The sequence below is a fragment of the Ctenopharyngodon idella genome, chromosome 15, assembly GCF_019924925.1.
Source record: "Ctenopharyngodon idella isolate HZGC_01 chromosome 15, HZGC01, whole genome shotgun sequence".
NCBI classification, from domain to species: Eukaryota; Metazoa; Chordata; class Actinopteri; order Cypriniformes; family Xenocyprididae; genus Ctenopharyngodon; species Ctenopharyngodon idella.
Genome location: NC_067234.1, coordinates 6,397,501 through 6,418,425, shown reverse-complemented (window position 1 = coordinate 6,418,425; position 20,925 = coordinate 6,397,501). Strand labels below are relative to the sequence as shown.

The 20,925-nt window shown below is 38.1% G+C and overlaps 1 protein-coding gene across 5 annotated transcripts in view; it reads right to left on the bottom strand.

Moving 5' to 3' along the window:
- fat3a (FAT atypical cadherin 3a) overlaps positions 1-20,925 on the bottom strand; it is a 193,526-nt gene that overhangs the window by 68,649 nt on the left and 103,952 nt on the right. For 3 of the 5 annotated variants that reach the window (XM_051862509.1, XM_051862511.1, XM_051862513.1), the window contains exons 5-8: positions 9,816-9,877; positions 7,020-7,337; positions 4,961-5,174; positions 1,410-1,478 (exon numbers count right to left, since the gene is read on the bottom strand). In XM_051862509.1, coding sequence (XP_051718469.1) covers positions 1,410-1,478; positions 4,961-5,174; positions 7,020-7,337; positions 9,816-9,877 — 663 coding nt within the window. The remainder of the gene's footprint in view (positions 1-1,409; positions 1,479-4,960; positions 5,175-7,019; positions 7,338-9,815; positions 9,878-20,925) is intronic. The other 2 variants (XM_051862512.1, XM_051862514.1) reach the window with 1 other exon arrangement.

Sequence of the window (20,925 nt, the reverse complement as noted above, 5' to 3'; positions counted from 1 at the left end):
GTCCTTCATTTCCCGGGCCATGAATTATAGAACGAGTGGATCCTTCACAGCCTAGCCTATCCCAAGATCAAACAAGTAATCTTCAATAGGCTAGAGTAGACCGTCCCATTTAACAATGCTCGGTTTGACCTTTGCAGACTTTGAAGGTGTGGCATTTGAAGTCCACATCCTTCGAAGGATGCAGCCTCTGAATTGGGACACAGCTAATGTCTTAAGTAAATGCAACCATCCGGAGAAAACCGCATGTGCATCAGTATATTAGATCCATGCATTCATTCTTAAAGTGACAGCAGCCTAATAAACCCGCTGCTGTTTGTGTTGTTAATGTTTATCAAACAACAAAAGACAAAGAGAAAATCACTCACTGATCTTGACTGAATAACTTTTGTAATCTATATTTAATTTATATAGTGAAGACCAGTGTTGGGGGAGTTACGTAATCACTTTTTTCAAGTAACTAGTGAAGTAACGCATTACTTTTAAATTTACAACTAAATATCTACTTTTTCAAAAAGTAACGCAAGTTACTTTGTTTTCCAATTTATTGACTGATAGCTCTCCTCTCCCCATGTTGAGAGAAATTGTAAGTGCAGAGGTGTTGTGTGTGCTAAGTAAACATGATGGTTATTCCAGACTAGTTCTAGACTGAATGTGAGCATACGTTTACTCATTTACTACTTCTCCTGTGTCCTATTCTTCTGCAATCCAGGGGTGTATTTCCCAAAAGGACTGTTAGCTAACTATGCTCATAAATTTCATTGAGCTCTGTCGGTAACAACAGAACTTGCAACTATAGTTGCTTTTGGGAAACACACCAGTGAATGGCAGCACAGCTGAAAGGATTTATTGTTTGAGCCCTCTAATGTACAGGTAAAGATTTGCATATCCTGTGATTCAGCCTGAAGCTTATTCATTTCACTTTTGGTGTGAAAGGGCCTTAATATTTGCCAAAAATATAACTTTTTTTGTTGTTATTAAAAAACAAACAAGCAAGCCCAGGTGAGAAAAAGTAATGAAAAAGTAATGTAATGCATTACTTTTTATAAAATGTAACTAAGTAATACAATTAGTTACTTTTTAGGGAGTAACACAGTATTGTAATGCATTACTTTTAAAAGTAACTTTCCACAACACTGGTTCAATTTCTGTACCTGAATTCTACCCTTAGATCTATCTAAAAAAAAAAAAAAAAAAAAAAAAATTGTAAAGAACTGTTTATTTCATTTGTAACTCTCCCAAATAACCCTTAGCGTTGAGCCCTGGACATGCAGAAAGAGAGAGAGAGAGATAAGGAGAGATCAAAACACAGAATAAAAAAGGAAAGAGAGAAACCACAGAAAGAAAAACTGACAGAGAAAGAAGAGTTAAGAGAAAAGAAGAAAAGAGTTCGGCTGAACTGGTAAAGATACCTTCTGTAGAACAGTTCCTGCCGCAAGCGGTCTGGAGTATATAGAACATCTCGCGGAAAGAGCGGGGACCTTCCCATACGAAGCATTTAGAAAGAGAGAGAGAGTGAGAAAGAGACAGCCAGAGGAAGAGCGGATGGAAGAGAGAGAAAACAACAGAAGTAAAGAATGAAGTAAAGAGTCAAAAGGATAAAAGAAATAAAAAGAAGAACAAGCATGAGAAGGGAAAGAAAGTGAAGAAGAGGAGGAGAAAAAGAGAGGCAGAGCAGCGAACGAGTGCAGAGCAGGTGCTGCTGAAGCAAACAGAAGGTATCTGAACACCAAACGACATGCGTGCTGCAATCTGACTCCCCCACTGCCTGCCATAATATCAGCAACTACAGACGTCACATGATCAGTCAACATTACTGGGTTATTAGCAATTCAAGTTAACTTGGCTTTATTAATATTATTGTAAAACATTATTAATATTAACATATTTTCTAATATTTTATGCATTATAATATAATATACAGTGGGTACGGAAAGTATTCAGACCCCCTTAAATTTTTCACTCTTTGTTATATTGCAGCCATTTGCTAAAATCATTTAAGTTCTTTTTTTTTTCTCATTAATGTACACACAGCACCCCATATTGACAGAAAAACACAGAATTGTTGACATTTTTGCAGATTTATTAAAAAAGAAAAACTGAAATATCACATGGTCCTAAGTATTCAGACCCTTTGCTGTGACACTCATATATTTAACTCAGGTGCTGTCCATTTCTTCTGATCATCCTTGAGATGATTCTACACCTTCATTTGAGTCCAGCTGTGTTTGATTATACTGATTGGACTTGATTAGGAAAGCCACACACCTGTCTATATAAGACCTCACAGCTCACAGTGCATGTCAGAGCAAATGAGAATCATGAGGTCAAAGGAACTGCCTGAAGAGCTCAGAGACAGAATTGTGGCAAGGCACAGATCTGCCCAAGGTTACAAAAAAAATTCTGCTGCACTTAAGGTTCCTAAGAGCACAGTGGCCTCCATAATCCTTAAATGGAAGACGTTTGGGACGACCAGAACCCTTCCTAGAGCTGGCCGTCCGGCCAAACTGAGCTATCGGGGGAGAAGAGCCTTGGTGAGAGAGGTAAAGAAGAACCCAAAGATCACTGTGGTTGAGCTCCAGAGATGCAGTCGGGAGATGGGAGAAAGTTGTAGAAAGTCAACCATCACTGCAGCCCTCCACCAGTCGGGGCTTTATGGCAGAGTGGCCCGACGGAAGCCTCTCCTCAGTGCAAGACACATGAAAGCCCGCATGGAGTTTGCTAAAAAAACACCTGAAGGACTCCATGATGGTGAGAAATAAGATTCTCTGGTCTGATGAGACCAAGATAGAACTTTTTGGCCTTAATTCTAAGCGGTATGTGTGGAGAAAACCAGGCACTGCTCATCACCTGTCCAATACAGTCCCAACAGTGAAGCATGGTGGTGGCAGCATCATGCTGTGGGGGTGTTTTTCAGCTGCAGGGACAGGACGACTGGTTGCAATCGAGGGAACGATGAATGCAGCCAAGTACAGGGATATCCTGGACGAAAACCTTCTCCAGAGTGCTCAGGACCTCAGACTGGGCCGAAGGTTTACCTTCCAACAAGACAATGACCCTAAGCACACAGCTAAAATAACGAAGGAGTGGCTTCACAACAACTCCGTGACTGTTCTTGAATGGCCCAGCCAGAGCCCTGATTTAAACCCAATTGAGCATCTCTGGAGAGACCTAAAAATGGCTGTCCACCAACGTTTACCATCCAACCTGACAGAACTGGAGAGGATCTGCAAGGAGGAATGGCAGAGGATCCCCAAATCCAGGTGTGAAAAACTTGTTGCATCTTTCCCAAAAAGACTCATGACTGTATTAGATCAAAAGGGTGCTTCTACTAAATACTGAGCAAAGGGTCTGAATACTTAGGACCATGTGATATTTCAGTTTTTCTTTTTTAATAAATCTGCAAAAATGTCAACAATTCTGTGTTTTTCTGTCAATATGGGGTGCTGTGTGCACATTAATGAGGAAAAAAATGAACTTAAATGATTTTAGCAAATGGCTGCAATATAACAAAGAGTGAAAAATTTAAGGGGGTCTGAATACTTTCCGTACCCACTGTAATATATATTTTTATTCATTTGTCTTTTTTATGAAAATAATTATTTAAATGTTTAGTCGTTTGTTTGTGTGTATACAAACCTTACATCACCATAGATACAGACAGCGGCAAGCAATCGCCATGGTGACCGTGGAATGGCAAAAGATAGCAGTACAACGCCACAAATCATGCAGTGAACCACAAACATTCCCAGCAACTCTAACCCGTAATATGAAAACATACAGCCTAATTAATCTATAAGTGAATTTCACCTAAATGTTATGCTAAAATGAGCCCTAAAAGCCCTAAACCCTAAAATGAAAATTAAGTTATCATTTACTCACCTTGTTGTTGTTCTAATGCCGTATGTCCTTCTGTCCTTTTTGGACCACAAAAGGAGAATTTTTAAAAAATGTCCCACTCGCACTCGTCCATATAATGGAAGTGAATAGTGACCAACATCAAGCTTTTAAAAAAGATGTAAAAGTATCACAGAATGATCTCATGTGACATGTGTCATATATTCCAAGTTTTCTGTTGGTATAAGACAGGATTTGGTTTAAAACAAACCAAAATATAATGTATTATTTAGCAAAAATCCTGACCTTGGCCGTTGGTTTTCTGTCCACGACTGCACGTTCACGAGATTCTATTAGCACCACAGTTCACTCCGACTCGCCCAGGAAAAGCACACAAATTGTGAGAAATCAAGATTAATAAAAACGTGACATGAAAAAACAACGCCTAGAAATCACCACAAAAATATCTGTGTACTTTCTTCACTGAGTCAAATATCACCGGACCGGAACTCCGTTTGTCTGATGACAGTCACAATGACAGTTGACAGATAACTGACACGATAACTTCTTGTTGCAATGAACACAACAGATATATTCACCACAGAGAAGAAAGTAAATGGATTGTATTTCATGTCGTGTTTTTATTAATCTTAATTTCTCACAACTTGTGTGGTTTTTCTGGGTGAGTCGGAGTGAACAGTGCTAATAGAGTCTAATGAACATGCAGTCGTGCACAGAAGACCAATGGCCAAGGTCAGGATTTTCAGTAAATAATACATTATATTTTGGTTTGTTATTCACCAAACCCTATTGTATTCACCCAGAACACTTGGAATATACGACACATGCTGCATGGGATCATTCTGTGATTCTTTCGCATCTTTTTTAAAAAGCTTGATGATGGTTGCTATTCATTGACATTATATGGATGAGGAAGGGCATATGAAGAAGGGCATACGGAATTAGAACAACACCAGGGGGAGTAAATGATGACCAAATTTTAATTTTTGGGTGAACTAACTGTTTAACCTCACTAAATACTAAAAATCCACTTTAATAGCAATTCCATATCCTGCATCTAAATTGCATACATCATCACATTAACATAAACCACCTAACCACTCACCAGTGATGTCAAACCACAAGGAGGCGGAGCCTTGCTGTTGGGCGGACACCACGCCAACGATGTCCGCCACTTTGTCGGTTTCCATGACGGTGAAATTGTAAAGCTGCTCATCGAAAGCGAGAGGCACGGGGCTGGGTGGCGGACGTCGAATCCACTCAATGTGCAAACGAGCCGTCGCCCAGCGCTGAGGACGTCCATTATCCACAGCCTTCACCTGCGGTCAGGGGCGAAAAGTCATCAGGAAGACGAGAACACAAGGCAAGTGAACATTAAAAGAACTGAACTGAAGTGGAAGACTGAAATAAAAATGGAAAAATGCATCCACTATTGACCTTTGTATTGAATGCAAACAAAAGAACAAACCTGTTACAAGAAGAAGAAATTGAAAATGTCAACTCTCTCATTAAGAGAACTGAGCTGCTATATGTGTCAAGGGAGTTTCACAAGACCTGGAAATTATTATCCATGAGTTCACATTTCAGTTTAAATCGGGTGAGACTATTTCTTGTCCTTACATCAGATCATTTACATAATTAATATAATATATATATATATATATATATATACACACTATTTTAAGTTTTAAGGTGGTCAAGCTGGTTTATGGAATATGTTAGCTAGTTTGGTGCTAGTCTAACCGCTCTAACCAGCATGACCAAGATAGTCTACCAAGTTATAACCAAGCCCACATGGTAGTCAAGCTTATCAATCATCTAGGCCAGCTTGGATCAGCTAAAAAAACCCCAAAAAACCTATTGCATCTTATCATATCGTATCCTATTGCATCTTATCGTATCGTTGTGTCATATCTTATTGTATTGTTTAAAATCGTATCGTATCGTATCCTGTCGCATATTATCATATCGTATCGCATCTTATCGTATCATGTCGTATCTTATCACATTGTTTAAAATCACATCATATCGTATCCTGTCGCATCTTATCATATCGTATCCTATTGCATCTTATCATATCGTATCGCATCTTACCGCATTGTTTAAAATCATATTATATCGTATCGTATCATATCCTAGCGCATATCATATCGTATCGTAACACATTTTATCGTATCGTTGTGGCGTATCTTATTGTATTGTTTAAAATCGTATCGTATCCTATTGCATCTTATCATATGTCGCATCTTATCGTATCTTATTGCATTGTTTAAAATCATATCGTATAGTATCGAATCCTATCACATCTTATCATATCGTATCCTATTGCATATTATCGTATCGTAACGCATCTTATCTATTTTGTCGTATCTTATTGTATTGTTTAAAATCGTATCGTATCCTGTCGCATCTTATCATGTTGTATCCTATCGCATCTTATATCATATCGTATCTTAACGCATTGTTTATAATCATATTGTATCGTATCCTATCGCATCTTATCATATATCCTGTCGCATCTTATCATATCGTATCCTATTGCATCTTGTCGTATCGTATCCTATTGCATCTTATCGGATCGTTGTGTCGTATCTTATTGTATTGTTTAAAATCGTATCGTATCGTATCCTATCGCATCTTATATCGTATACTATTGGATCTTATCATATCGTATCGCATCGTATCGTATCGTTGTGTCATATCTTATTGTATTCTTTAAAATCGTATTGTATCATATCCTGTTGCATCTTCTTATATGATATCCTATTGCATCTTATCATATCGTATCGCATCTTATCGTATTGTGTCGTATCTTATCGCATTGTTTAAAATCATATCGTATCGTATCCTATTGCATCTTATCATATCGTAACACATCGTATCGTTGTGTTGTATCTTATTGTATTGTTTAAAATCGTATCGTATCCTGTCACATCTTATCATATCGTATCCTATTGCATCTTATAGTATCTTCTTGTCGTATCTTATCGTATCCTATCTCATCTTATTGTATCTTATCATCTAATCATATAGTATATCTTATTTTATTTTATTTTATTTTTCATTTGTATTTTATTTTGTTGTCACATACTATTATAGTGACATACGTTTCTTACATGAGAGTTTAACTTTCTTTAGAAGGTAAAGGGTCAAAGGTCACTCACGGTAAGAATATCATAGGTTCCGGCTGTGAACTGTTTCTTGGGTGATGAAACCACACCGGTTTTGGCGTCGATTACGAACTTCCCGTCCTCGTTGCCATCGACGATGCTGTAGGAGAGGTCAGCGTTGGCGCCCTGGTCTTGGTCGTAGGCGAAGACGCGGTATATAGGAGCGCCCCTCTGCTTACGGGTGCGCTCGGGTAAACGGACCTGGTACATCTTCTCTGGAAACGTTGGTTTGTTATCATTAACATCCAACACCTGGACTACCACCCACACTGTGGTGTGCCTGGGAGAAGGACCACCATCTGATACAGTCACCTGGACACAAAACCACAGACCATGGAGATAAAACTCTCATTTGCATTCAAAACTCAAGCAGTTTACACTACTGCTTACACTACAAAAGTTTGGAATCTTACGAGTTTTCGATGTTTTGAAAGAAGTCTCTTATGCTCACTAAGGCTGCATTTATCTGATTAAAAATACAGTAAAATCAGTAACACCAATCAGGCATAACCATTATGACCACTGACCGGTGAAGTCAATAACACCGATTATCTCTTCATCACGGCACCTGTTAGTGGGTGAGATATATTAGGCAGAAAGTGAACATTTTGTCCTCAAAGTTGATGTGTTAGAAGCAGGAAAAATGGGCAAGCGTAAGGATTTGAGCAAGTCTGTCGAGGGCCAAATTGTGATAGCTAGATGACTGGGTCAGAGCATCTTCAAAACTGCAGCTCTTGTGGGGTGTTCCCAGGCTGCAGTGGTTAGTATCTATCAGTGGCCGAAGGAAGGAACAGTGGTGAACCGGCGACAGGCTCACTGATGTACGTGGGGAGCGAAGGCTAGCCCGTGTGGTCCGATCCAACAGACGAGCTACTGTAGCTCAAATTGCTCTAGAAGTTAATGCTGGTTCTGATAGAAAAATGTCAGAATACACAGTGCATCGCAGTTTGTTGCAAATGGGGCTGCATAGCCGCAGACCAGTGAGGGTGCCCATGCTGACCCCTGGCCGGGTGCGTGTGCATCACTTACTTGGGGAACACATGGCACCAGGATGCACTATGGGAAGGCAAGCCGGTGGAGGCAGTGTGATGCTTTGGGCAATGTTCTGCTGGGAAAACATCCATGTGGATGTTACTTTGACACGTACCACCTACCTAAGCATTGTTGAAGACCATGTACGACCTTTCATGGAAACGGTATTCCCTGGTGTCTGTGGCCTCTTTCAGCAGAATAATGCGCCCTGCCACAAAGCAAAAATGGCTGAGGAATGGTTTGAGGAGCACAACGAGTTTGAGTTGTTGACTTGGCCTCCAAATTCCCCAGACCTCAATCCAGTCAAGCATCTATGGGATGTGCTGAACAAACAAGTCCGATCCATGGAGGCTCCATCTCGCAACTTACAGGACTTAAAGGATCTGCTGCTAACATCTTGGTGTCAGATACCACAGCACACCTTCAGGGGTCTAGTGGAGGCCATGCCTCGATGGGTCAGGGCTGTTTTGGCAGCAAAAGGGGGAGCAACACAATATTAGGAAGGTGGTCATAATGTTATGCCTGATCGGTCTAATATTACAATTTAAATTAACTCTTTTTTTATTTTATTTATTTCACAAAAATACTACTAAAATTGTTGATATTTTTGATCAAATAAATGCAGCCTTGGTGAGCATACAGTAAGCAACTTATAGGAATATGACTATGTGACTAGACTGAGATTTTTTTTGCATCATAAAATCATAAATCTAATCGCTTAGAAAAGTAACAACAGCACACCCATCTTTAAAATGCCACATGACTTGAAGTATTATTCATGCATGTAGCAGAAGCACTGCGGTATGAGTTACAGATTTGCTCAGATCACTAAATCTAAGCACTAGTATTACGGATGCTTGCCATAGTAAACACTACTAATAACAGAAAAACCATGGGAAAACTAGATTATAGATGGACAGGAAAGGAGAAAAGAGATTCTTTATGCGTCAACATAATTTCTCTCTATGTACAATGGAGTAATGAGTCATGTTCAACTTTTCTCTCATTTCCTGTTTCTGACATTCTATCCATTTTTTCTTTTTCATTAGCAAACATGCCCATCGCTCATCCACCAATCACCACGGCCGCACATGGCTGCCGGCCAATCAGGAGACTGTGGTGAACTGTGAAGGAACATTTAAATGATATCATTAAAAACAAAAGACACGGTGTGCGCCATCCATCTCAGCAGCAACAACAGAACGATTAATTCAATTCACTTCATTCATTTCCTTTCACAGATACAGACTGCTCTGCCACGCCTGTACAAATTCAATCTGTCTGTCTGAGAGAGAAAGAGAGTGAGCAAGTGAGCAATAAATGAGAAAAAAGAGGGGGGTTGTAATAAATTAAAGGGGCGTTTGGTCTGTGTAATGTTTGGGTGTCAAGGGATCACACGGTGAACGGGCAACAGAATGTGAGTGACAAGTTTGTTCTCAAAAGATCAACACGACAAATTCGCTTTTATAACACCCACTCAAAACCGTTCACACACATCTCTTTCACACTAACATATGCAAACAGACTAGCAGAGTGAAACATTTTGAATTTCAAACAGGCATCTATAGGATTCAGTCAGAACACGTCGATAATCTTGCATTTATATGAAGTGAAAATTGTTGTTATTCTCCCGTCACTCACAAAACTGATCTGCAATTTGGAGGTAGTGCAAATTAGCATGGATCGCAGCTCTCACACCTGATGTGTGTTTGTGCGAAAGTGTATGTGTGAACGTGGGTTAGCATGAGTGTGTCTCACCTCCAGTACGTGCTCAGCCTGTTGTTCGCGGTCCAGCTTCCGGGAGGTTGTGGTAATCAGGCCTGCAAAACACAAAATCACTCATTTTAGCAGATGCTTTAGAAATATCCTTTGACCCAACCACTCGTACAGTCTCTAACTACAAGCAATGGCACTGATTTAAGTTTCACAACCTTAAAGGGGTACTTCACTGTCAACAAAATGGGCTTTCAATAAAACTATTCAGTAGAAAGACGAAAAAATTGAATTGAAAAAATTGAAAAAACAGTGCTACCTGACTAGAGAAAACAAACAGACAAACAGGTAGGAAAACTTCAACATCCATAATGCTCTGGGCATGTTGCCGTCCAAGGCCACTACAGAAGCGAAACGCTGTCTAGTACAGGTAAGAAAGATGTTGACATTGTTTTACATTTTGACCATAATGCTGTTTAAAGAGTAGTCAAAGTACGATACAATTTTCAGCGATAAACCTGAAAAATAACTGTAAAAAAATAACATTTGTAAAAAATAAACGTGAATTTCTCAGTCCAGGTAACACGGAAACAATGCAAAGCGGTTGAAAAATAGTCAAAGTTACACTTTAAATTGACAAAATCTGCTTCATTTTAAAATGAACATCACCGAAAATAATGATTACCCTGAGTTTTTGATACAGTAAGTTAACAAAATACAGGGTTCCCACTCCCAGCAAAATGTCTTAGACAAATTTCCATGACCTATAATGAACGGAAAAACAGGCCGCTGTTGTGCTGAGCACCGAGCAGACAAAAATCAGCCTCAGACTATTTTAAATCCATCCATTTGCAAGCCTTATTTACTTGTTCACAGACGTTTTTAGTACAAAATAATTTAAACACTCATACACACTACTTTTATTTTTTTTTTCTTTTGCGCTTTTACCCGTTAAATGCACTTTGATATTTTTCTGTACTGTTTCTACAGAAATTAATTTATAGTTTTTTTCAGGGGTAACGCTCTAGAGGATTTCTGTTTCTCATCAAGTTCATCATCCAGTCTTTTGATTTCTTCACATTTGGTTTTTGCAGACCGTCTTAGACTGTTTGACACTAGGCTATTTCTGTAAATGGTTCTGATTATTTAAGTCTGAAATAAATAATTAATAATTATTAAATAATTAAGTCCCATAATATTTTTTCCTTCAGAAGTAATGTTGGTAGTTTATCCACTGTGCATTTATCAATTTATTCATATTTATCCATTGTACCATGGTAAATAAACGAAGGTAACAACTACGCACGACCAATTTGAAAATTCTGTGCGACTGCCACTAGGGGGCGAAATGCGACAATCGTGCAGTGAAAAGGGGGCTTACTGTGTCCTTTTTTTTTTTTTTTTTTTTAGCTTACCATGTCCTAACCAGACTTGACAAAGCTACAAGATGACAAAATCAATCATAAATCACAGCCAATCATAACAGAGTGTGGGCAGGTTCTGTTCGCAGCTAAACAGGAAAACCAAACGAAATGAAACTAAACAAAATTAAACCATAAAACATTATTCAAAATACATACTCAGTGACTGACATTTTTTGTCATAAAATACACTTGTTTGAGCTTTGCTTAATATTAAAATGGTTTGAGCTTGAATATCATTTTGCATGACTTTAATAGCCACTGTGAGAGCAACAATGGATAATTTACCTCAGAGTTTGAAAAGAAATAAAAGTAAACAAGAACGTTCAAATACTTGAGTAATAAATAATCACTTTTCTTTGTGCATTTATGTCCTTGTTCCCTCTCTATGACCTGAACTATTAGCTGCAAAATCCCAGAAATATAGAAATCATTTCAAAAATAGAATCCTTTATCGTGTTGTGGCTGGTTAGGATAGTCTCTGAAGTGGTAATTTTGTAGCCAAAGCTCTTGAAATGTACATTTTCCTGGCATGTTCACCTTAGTTAACTAAACTAAGGTGAACACCTTAGTTGACTTAAGTTGACGAGCAGAAAGGGAATAAAATGCCGCTGAAAAATAGCCAAACAATACACTAAACATGTGAAACAACGCAATAAAATAATGCGGTATAGAAAAATCACATTTTAATAAATGGAAACTAAAATTTAAAGCGACAAACAAGAATCCCTGATATTCCATGACTTGGACAAAAAAATAAAAAATAGAATTCCCTGACTTTCAATGTCTGGAATAGACCTTGTAAAATTCCATGATATTCCAGAAATTCCATGACCCGTGAGAACCCTGAAAATAAGAGACTTCATTAAAATAATCGGATAGGAATCATTTATTTGTGATTCGGACTACACTTATCTCACTGCATGCAGCATGTTGTGAGAACATAAAAAATAAAATATTAATTTTAATATTTTATTAAAAGCTTTGGGTTAGAAAGACTTTTTTCTTTGAAGGAATATATATGTGTGTGTGTGTGTGTGTGTGTGTGTATGTGTATACACACACACACACACACACACACACACACATATACTTAATTATGTCAGATAACACTTAAGCAAAACATGGTCAGGTCAAAGTGTCTGAATAATTTTTGGTCCCAAATTTTTATAAATTTTACTGGTAGTCCACTGTATAAGGAATTTTTGGGTATAATATGTCACGGTTTACTTTATTTTGCTATCCTCACTTACATAAATGAACTACAGTGTCCTGCACCCACTAGTAAAAAAACATAAAAAATTATATCTAGTGTCTGAATAATTTTTGGTTTGACTGTATGTATATATATATATATATATATATATATATATATATATATATATATATATATATATATATATATGTGTGTATAGATACACACACACACATACATATATACAATACTATGAGATATTACTTTCAGAGCCCTACGGTTGTGCTCAAATAGTAATGTGCTCTGTGGCATGTCAAAGTGCCTGAGGGTCCTTAAGTATGCCTTGTGATCAGGCACATCCCAGGGTGCCCCATCACTGACCCATATCAGAGATGAAGAGAGACACAAGGAGGAAGAGAAAGAGAGGGGGCGGCTGTGTTGAATCAAGTCACAGCGGCACAGTGCACTTGTACTGTGAGAGAGAAAAAACAGAAGGAGAAAACAAAAAATGGGAGAAAGGGAGAGGAGGGGGACATGGGGGCCAACAAAAAGACCAGAGACAAAAGTTTGCTGATGACATCAGGCCTGTAACACACACACAGACAGACACACACACACACACACACAAAATCAAACACTCTAATTGAGGCCCCATCAGCTAACACAGCTAACTGTATTGAAAAAAAAAAAAAAAAAAACTGCTGAAAAAAGCGCAATTGGATGATGCTGAGTAAAAAATTTCAATAAAAACTTTCCATCTCATAGTTATTTCACAAAATAAGCATGAAGATTTCTCAAATTAGATATATTAGCTTAAATGAACTTAACAACAAAAGCAGTCAAATGTCAAGAGTTTCAGTTTGACAAAAAGAAGTATTATTTATAATTTAACTTACAATCTGCAAAGTAGTGGAAAAATGTGTTCAAATACTCCATTTAATGTCTAAGACATAAACACAAGTTTATAAATAAGTTTTTTTTCCTACAAAATCTGTATTTTTCTGTCAATGTTTGGATGAAGTAAAACACCCAGATGTAGCAGAAAACATCTCGGTCATGTTTGCATTTTCTTCTGTCACTTGCCATAATTATAACTTTGAAATCAGAATTAGGCATATGTCATAAATGTGAACATCGGCTGAAAATTGAATAAATATTTCTAACCTGGCTCTAAGGGAGTTCTTCTTCTCCCTCTCACAGCTCATTTCTTCTGTTCTCTAATGACATGTTTACTGGCGTGAGAGCGGGACCAACCTTTCACTCACATGAGATCCACCAATAGCCAACCACATCAATCACACATCGAAGCCAACCATCCAATCAATTCCCCATGGACAAAATCAAGTCCCACCCTACATTGTTCTTGTTTCACTCAAATATAAATCATATTACAGGAGAAGACTACCGCAACTTCCATTTAATGCCAACTTTAAGAGAGAATACAAGACTTCTTTAACATATTTTGCTAGAGCAAAAATTTATTCACTATTTTTGGAATCAAGTATTGGATTTTATTCAGCAGATATGATGCAGAGTTGTGTAATTGGTGTACCTGAATGGGGTTCAATGGTTGTGTCGGGCAAAGGCCCGTCGATGGAGGGGGTCTTAACGTCTACAGACTTCTGAACTCATTGTCATGGCAACCAGAGGCTCAGTTACACAGCTACAGCTCTGGACCAGCGTGTGTGGGAAAGTAAGTCCACATAAGGGGGGGAAATGGACGGATTAGAGCTCTAACGTTGGACGCCAAACACTCGCACACCCACACATGCTTTTAATGTGACGTTTATGATATAGGGTCCTCAAAAAACAAATCAACATAAAATCCGCCACAAACAAATCCCCAGACATACACTTTCATAGTCGAAACTCTCTCTTAACCTACTTTTAACTAACAGCAATGGATTCGCTAATGAGGGTGTCTTTGTATAAGGATCCAATCATTATGTGTGCGAGAGAGAAAGAGTGTGTGCGTTACTGAAGAACAGCTGCATTCATTGGAATTAGCATATTAATTAGAGAGACGAGTGATTACAAGCAATTAACTAAAATAGCAATAGCATGAGCGGTATACAACAGCATATCTATACAGGCCAGTTATCTGTTGAGTTTAGAATATGCATGAGCTGAAGTTTACTTTTTGTCATTTTTTTTAATATGATTTTTTGGCCTGTGGAATTTATTTTGTGGCGCATTCGTCCTTATTTGCATGTGTATGAACTATAGTCATTAAAGGTTTACACGGGAGACCTCGCCTTTCATTCCCAAGAAACTCATTGTGGATAAAAATAATGTCAAAACCTTTGGAAATTGCAATGTTGCATGTGTTTTTTGTGCGTCAAATGGCTGCAGGTGGGAAATTGGCCCATATGAGTGCGTCTTTGATTCATTGACGGAGTCCATGTTTGTCGCCGTCATAAATTCAAAACACACGCGCACCAGAGGAACATAAACCGGCCGCACACACGCTGAGATCACACTGTATCTATAAATCAACAGCCGCCTGAAGAAGACAAAGAACCGAGAGAGTGACAGATTTCACCAGAGAGGCAGAAACTGAGAATGAGCAATTTATGCTGGGTTTTAAATTACACACATTTTTCTAAATGTCAAAATGGTATCTGTAATTTAAAGCTAGCTTTTGCAGTGTCATTTGCGCAAATTAAAACATTTAGCAGTCTTAAGGCCTGTTGACACCAAGAACGATAACTATTGCGATATTCATATTAGCGTCCACACTAGGGGTTGACGACTTAAGATTTTTTAAAGTCGACATTTATGTGATTAAAGTCGAGACGACGTCTACTAGTCACTGATGACATCATTAATGAACAAATAAGCCTGAACCTCGAGATGAGACTCAAACACGGGTTGCCTTGTAATGTGCACAGCTATGGCATGTGACACAGCGCTGCCCACAAGGCAATTGCTCCTACATAACAGCTTGTTTTTATCAGTTCTTTTGTCTTTGGGTTGTTATATTTCTTACAGTTTCCTGGTCGTCTAAATCAGATAGAGATAAAGTAACACAGTAAAGATTACATTTATATGAATGCATTAGTGAGAGAGTGACTGTGTGTGTGAATTCATTCTTCCTGCCAGCATCTCTCTATTAATAGTGAAGCTTTGGGTTTTAGTTACTAGGAGATATATGCTAAAACTTTTCAGGTTCTAAGCTATTTTATTGATAAATCACAGAACAGTGTTGACAATACATTTCTGCGCTAATGTGTGTGTGTTACAGTGTAGCAGCACATTAGTTTAGAGCAGCGATTGACTTGCGTGCGGAATAAGCAATGTTGGGGAAAGTTACTTTTAAAAGTAATGCATTACAATATTGTGTTACTCCCTAAATAAAGTAACTGATTGTGTTACTTGGTTACTTTTTATGGAAAGTAATGCGTTATGTAACTTTTGCGTTACTTTTTCTCATCTGGGCTAGGCTGTTGGTTTGTTTGTTTTGATAACAACAAAAAAGTTATATTTTTGGTAAATGTGAAGGCCATTTCACATCAAAAGTGAAATGAGTAAGCCTCAGGCTGAAGGAAATGCGAATTCACGCCTGTACAGTAGAGGGCGCAGCTCAAACAAACCTTTCAGCTGTGCTGCTATTCTGGACTGCAGAAGAATAGGACGCAGGAGAAGTAAATGAGTAAATGTATGCTCACATTTAGTCTAGAACTACAATAACCATCATGTTCACACAGCGTACACAACACCTCTGCACTTACTCATGATTTCTCTCAACAGGGGGAGAGGAGAGCTGTCAGCCAGTAAATGGAAAAACAAAGTAACTTGCGTTATTTATTTGAAAAAGTAACAAAAGTAAGATATTTTATAAATTTAAAAGTAATGTGTTACTTTACTAGTTACTTAAAAAGTAATCTGATTACATAACTCACGTTACTGGTAATGCGTTACCCCCAACACTGACAATAAGCTGTTTAAAACATTCATTCACTCGATCAATATTGAGCATACAGATGGTATAATCAAACACATCTCGCTCTCGGAGTACGGATTTATTTGTCATTAACTGTTGGATACAGAGCATAAATGTGGACTTAAATGTGGACAAAGATTTCTTATCCTGTTGCGCCCTCTATAGGCCATGATCAGCGACTAGTCAATGTCAAGCTAAAGGAACACTCCACTTTTTTTGAAAATAGGCTCATTTTCCAACTCCTCTAGAGTTAAACAGTTGAGTTTTACCATTTTCGAATCCATTCAGCCAATCTCTGGGTCTGGCAGTACCACTTTTAACATGGCTTAGCATAGTTCATTGAATCTGATTAGACCATTAGCATCTCGCTCAAAAATGACCAAAGAGTTTTCAATATTTTTCCTATTTAAAACTTAACTCTTCTGTAGTTACACTGTGTACTAAGACCGACGGAAAATGAAAAGTTGCGATTTTCATTTTCTAGGCCGATATGGCTAGGAACTATACTCTCATTCCGGCATAATAATCAAGGAACTTTGCTGCCATACCATGGGTGCAGCAGGCGCAATGATATCATTTTTGAGCGAGATGCTAACGGTCTAATCAGATTCAATGAACTATGCTAAGCTATGCTAAAAGTGGTACCGCCAGACCCGGAGATCGGCTGAATGGATTCGAAAATGGTAAGACTCAACTGTTTAACTCTAGGGGAGTTGGAAAATGAGCCTATTTTCAAAAAAAGTGGAGTGTTCCTTTAAAGTGTCATGGCAAAGCATTAAAAGGTTGATTAGTCGACTAGTCTGTGCAACCCCTAGTTCACATCAATGCACACTATCGCTCTGTTTATTATAAGCGTGTACTGCAGTTTTATCGTCTTTAAATGCTCTTAAAGGGTTAGTTCACCCAAAAATGAAAATTCTGTCATTAATTACTCACCCTCATGTCGTTCCACACCCGTAAGACCTTTGTTCATCTTCGGAACACAAATTAAGATATTTTTTATAAAATCCGATGGCTCAGTGAGGCCTGTATTGACAGTATAAAAAAAACTATTTTATAAAATTAACTGGGAGTGTAGATATATGAAATTAATTAGCCATGATTAATTTTGTAATTCCAGAGCTTCAAGAAGTATATGTTCTTCATTAAAAAAACAATGATTTGGCTAGTTTTAGACTAGAGTTCTCAGACTTTTAAAGCTCAGCTTGCAATGCATTGGTCATGCTTGCGTTCATGTTTTTTTTTTTTTTTTTTTTGAGTATATCTCTGGCCTAATTCTGTCAGTACATTACAGATAAAATGTAACATCACTAGTGAAGCACTTTAAAGATATGGTTTATTACTGCTCTTCGGGCCATTCTTTCACAAAAATGACGAAAGATGCTTTTGATAAAACTCTGGTAGACATCTATTATTCCAAATTATCCATTATAGAGGATAATCAGAAAGATCGTAATCATCATGAGCATGGCAGAGCAGAGCTGATCCAGGAGCAGTTGTGGTGAAAAGTGGATCTCTGCACCATATGACTGGTTCAGGAACAGTGAAAACAGGGTGTTTACATGCTGTAGAAGATGCAGAGTGATTATCGGAGCTGCAGCAGACATAGAGAGAGCTATTCTTAGAGTCTTTCATCATGAGGAGGAAGACAGAACAGAGGAAGAGGGAGACGGAAGGATGTTAAAGAGTCACAGGGGGACGGAATGGAAGAGTAAGAAAAAGAGAAATAGACAAAAATACACATAATGCCTTGCGAACGAGAGAATGGGAGGGTGATACAGCGGGAGGGGGAGGAGAGGAGGGTGTTAAAGGATAAGAGAGAGAGATGAGAGGGAATGAGATGGAGGGGGAGGAAAGACGAGGCGGAGAACTCGGGGTTGGAGGAGACAAACCCACGAATGTGTAAAACCTGCAGATGAGATTCAGAGAGACGCAAATTACTGCTGAGACAAGCAGAAGAGAGAAAAAGAGAGATTTCACAGCACCTCGAAGCCTTTTAAAGCTGAAAACAAGCAATATTGTATAACTGAGCAGCAGTTTGAACACTGTTAACAGTCACTGTTGACCCTCCATCCATCCACACAACCATTCATCCGTTCAAATAGGCTGTGACGAGTGTAGAAAATCGAGTTAGGAACTGCTACATAATGCATCATTTGAAATCCTGGAACGACAGTCTGGCCCTCGCTGTTTTTACCTGACGTAAGTGAATGAAATGAAAGACGTTCATGCGCTCGACTGAAGCGACTGTCTAATAATGATGGAAGTGTTTAGTTCTCCTGCTCTGATCTTACATACTCAGAGCTGCTGTCGCCTCGTCTACAGCAGAGTCTGTTTACTGACTGCCGAGCATCTTTTAACTTTTAAATCAGTGGAAACCCACAGAAATGTGTTTCAAAATATTTTTTCCCCCTACAGAACTCCATACTGGGACACAAGTGGCATCTGTTACATGCATTAAAGGAAACCATAAAAAAAAATGAGTGTGTTGATGTTGTTATGAGAGGCAGCGTTTCACATATATAACAGATAGATAGATAGATAGATAGATAGATAGTTAAAAACTTGACAGATGGACGACAGACAGACAGACTGATAGATAGACAAAAACTAAACAGACGGATGACAGACAGAGAGAGAGAGAGATAAACTGACAGACACACACACAGACAGACAGACAGACAGACAGATAGATAGACAGATAGATAGATGAAAACTAGACAGACAGACAGACAGATAGATAAAAACTAGACAGATGGAAGACAGACAGACAGAGAGACAGATGCAATACTACTCTATAGGTACTCAAGATTAACATGAGATTGGCAGAAACTGTGTGATACCCCCCTTTAAAAAATATTTTCGGCTATTACATTTTCTCAATTCACCCGCTACTGGCAGGTGTGACACGAAAGATCATTTTGGCACACATAATTTCTTCCATCCATCCATACATCCATTTGCTTATTCAATCATCTGTCCTCTATCTACCCATTCATCCATCCATTCGCCCAAGACAGCGTGTGTAAAGTCTGGTGGGATCTTCGGGTGCAAAATGAGTGCAAAATGAGTGCAAATGAATCAGGAGCAAAATTATGCTAAGGGATTGGGTATAAACGGCTCAGGAGCTTAGGAAGTGTGTTCAGAAGGCTGTATGTTAAGGGAGCATGGAGAAGTAAAGGGAGTGTGTCAGTAAACCGTGACGTGAATGAACTATAATACAAGAGTTTTCCACACATTGTTTAGGGAGCGTGTGTAAACTGTTCAGTTTTAAATTTCTTTATAGGTGCACTAGGGAGAGCAGACTTGAATAAGCCTAAACATGCCCAAATGTGCGATTTTCGCTTGCTGTGTACAAACCAGGTGGTCTAAAAGTATGTCACTGTACATAAACCACAGAATACATCGAATCCATAGAGGACTTGTGTTGTAAAATAGCTAAAGTAGGGTTTTAGTTAATACTGCATGATCTTACTTCAGTACATGATTTATAATTCTATATAAATAGACCATTTAAGACTGTAATATTTACTAAAAACGTTTCTCTTCTTCTGTCTATTGAAACATTTATGGAATCTGCAACTTATTAAAATCATCCTTTTTATTAGGATTAATTTAAATTTAATAAAATAATAATAATGTTACATATTATTATATTACTATGTTGTTATTATATTAACTATTATTTATTTTATTTTATTATTTTAATTATTTACATATTCTGTAAATGATCATTAATGTGATCATGATAATAATGATGATGATGATGATGATAAAAATTATGCTACTACTACTACTACTACTACTACTAATAAATAATAATAATAATACAATTTACACATCACTATTATTATTTTATGTGGGTTTGGTTGGCGCTATGTTGCGGTTTCTTTGTTACACGTTTCAAAGGATGCAATGAATTTAATTATTTGGACCAAGCTAAAAAAATTATCCTTTTCCCCTTTTGGCATTTTATTTGTTTCCTGAATTTAGTATTGATACCAGAGGCTGGTATTATGTTATCGATCAAACCCTAGGGTGCACTGAATTGTTTAGGGTGCATGTATAAACTCCTCAGTTACAAACACATCTGCAGAAGCAATAAAGTGTACAAGCAACATCCCCCATGACAGTAAAGAAATCTTTCAGAAGCATTTGTAAACTACCATAAGAGACTTCAGGTTTCTCAGCGCAGTGATCACTCTACGCAACATGTGTAAGATACAATATAACTTTAAATGTTTCAGCAGATGTGTTAAGCTGTCTAGGGAGCACACAAACAAGAAGTGCAGTCTTGTCTAGGGAGCATGTGCAAACTCCAGTCTTGTGAAAGAACCAAAGATGTTTTGTTTTGGAGTCACCTTCACAAAACGCTGCAGTACATCATCAAAATACCCTCGTTACATCTGCTGGCAACCACGCTGACTACACACACACACTTTCAAAAAACACACACCCTGGCTCTGTTTTCTGAGAAATGTGTCAATATTTCCTTGCAGCATGAAAAACTCCAGTGACTCAAAGATGTCATTAATTAAACAAACACACATATAACAAGGTCTGAAATTACAAATCTGTGCATCACGTTCTTGCTTC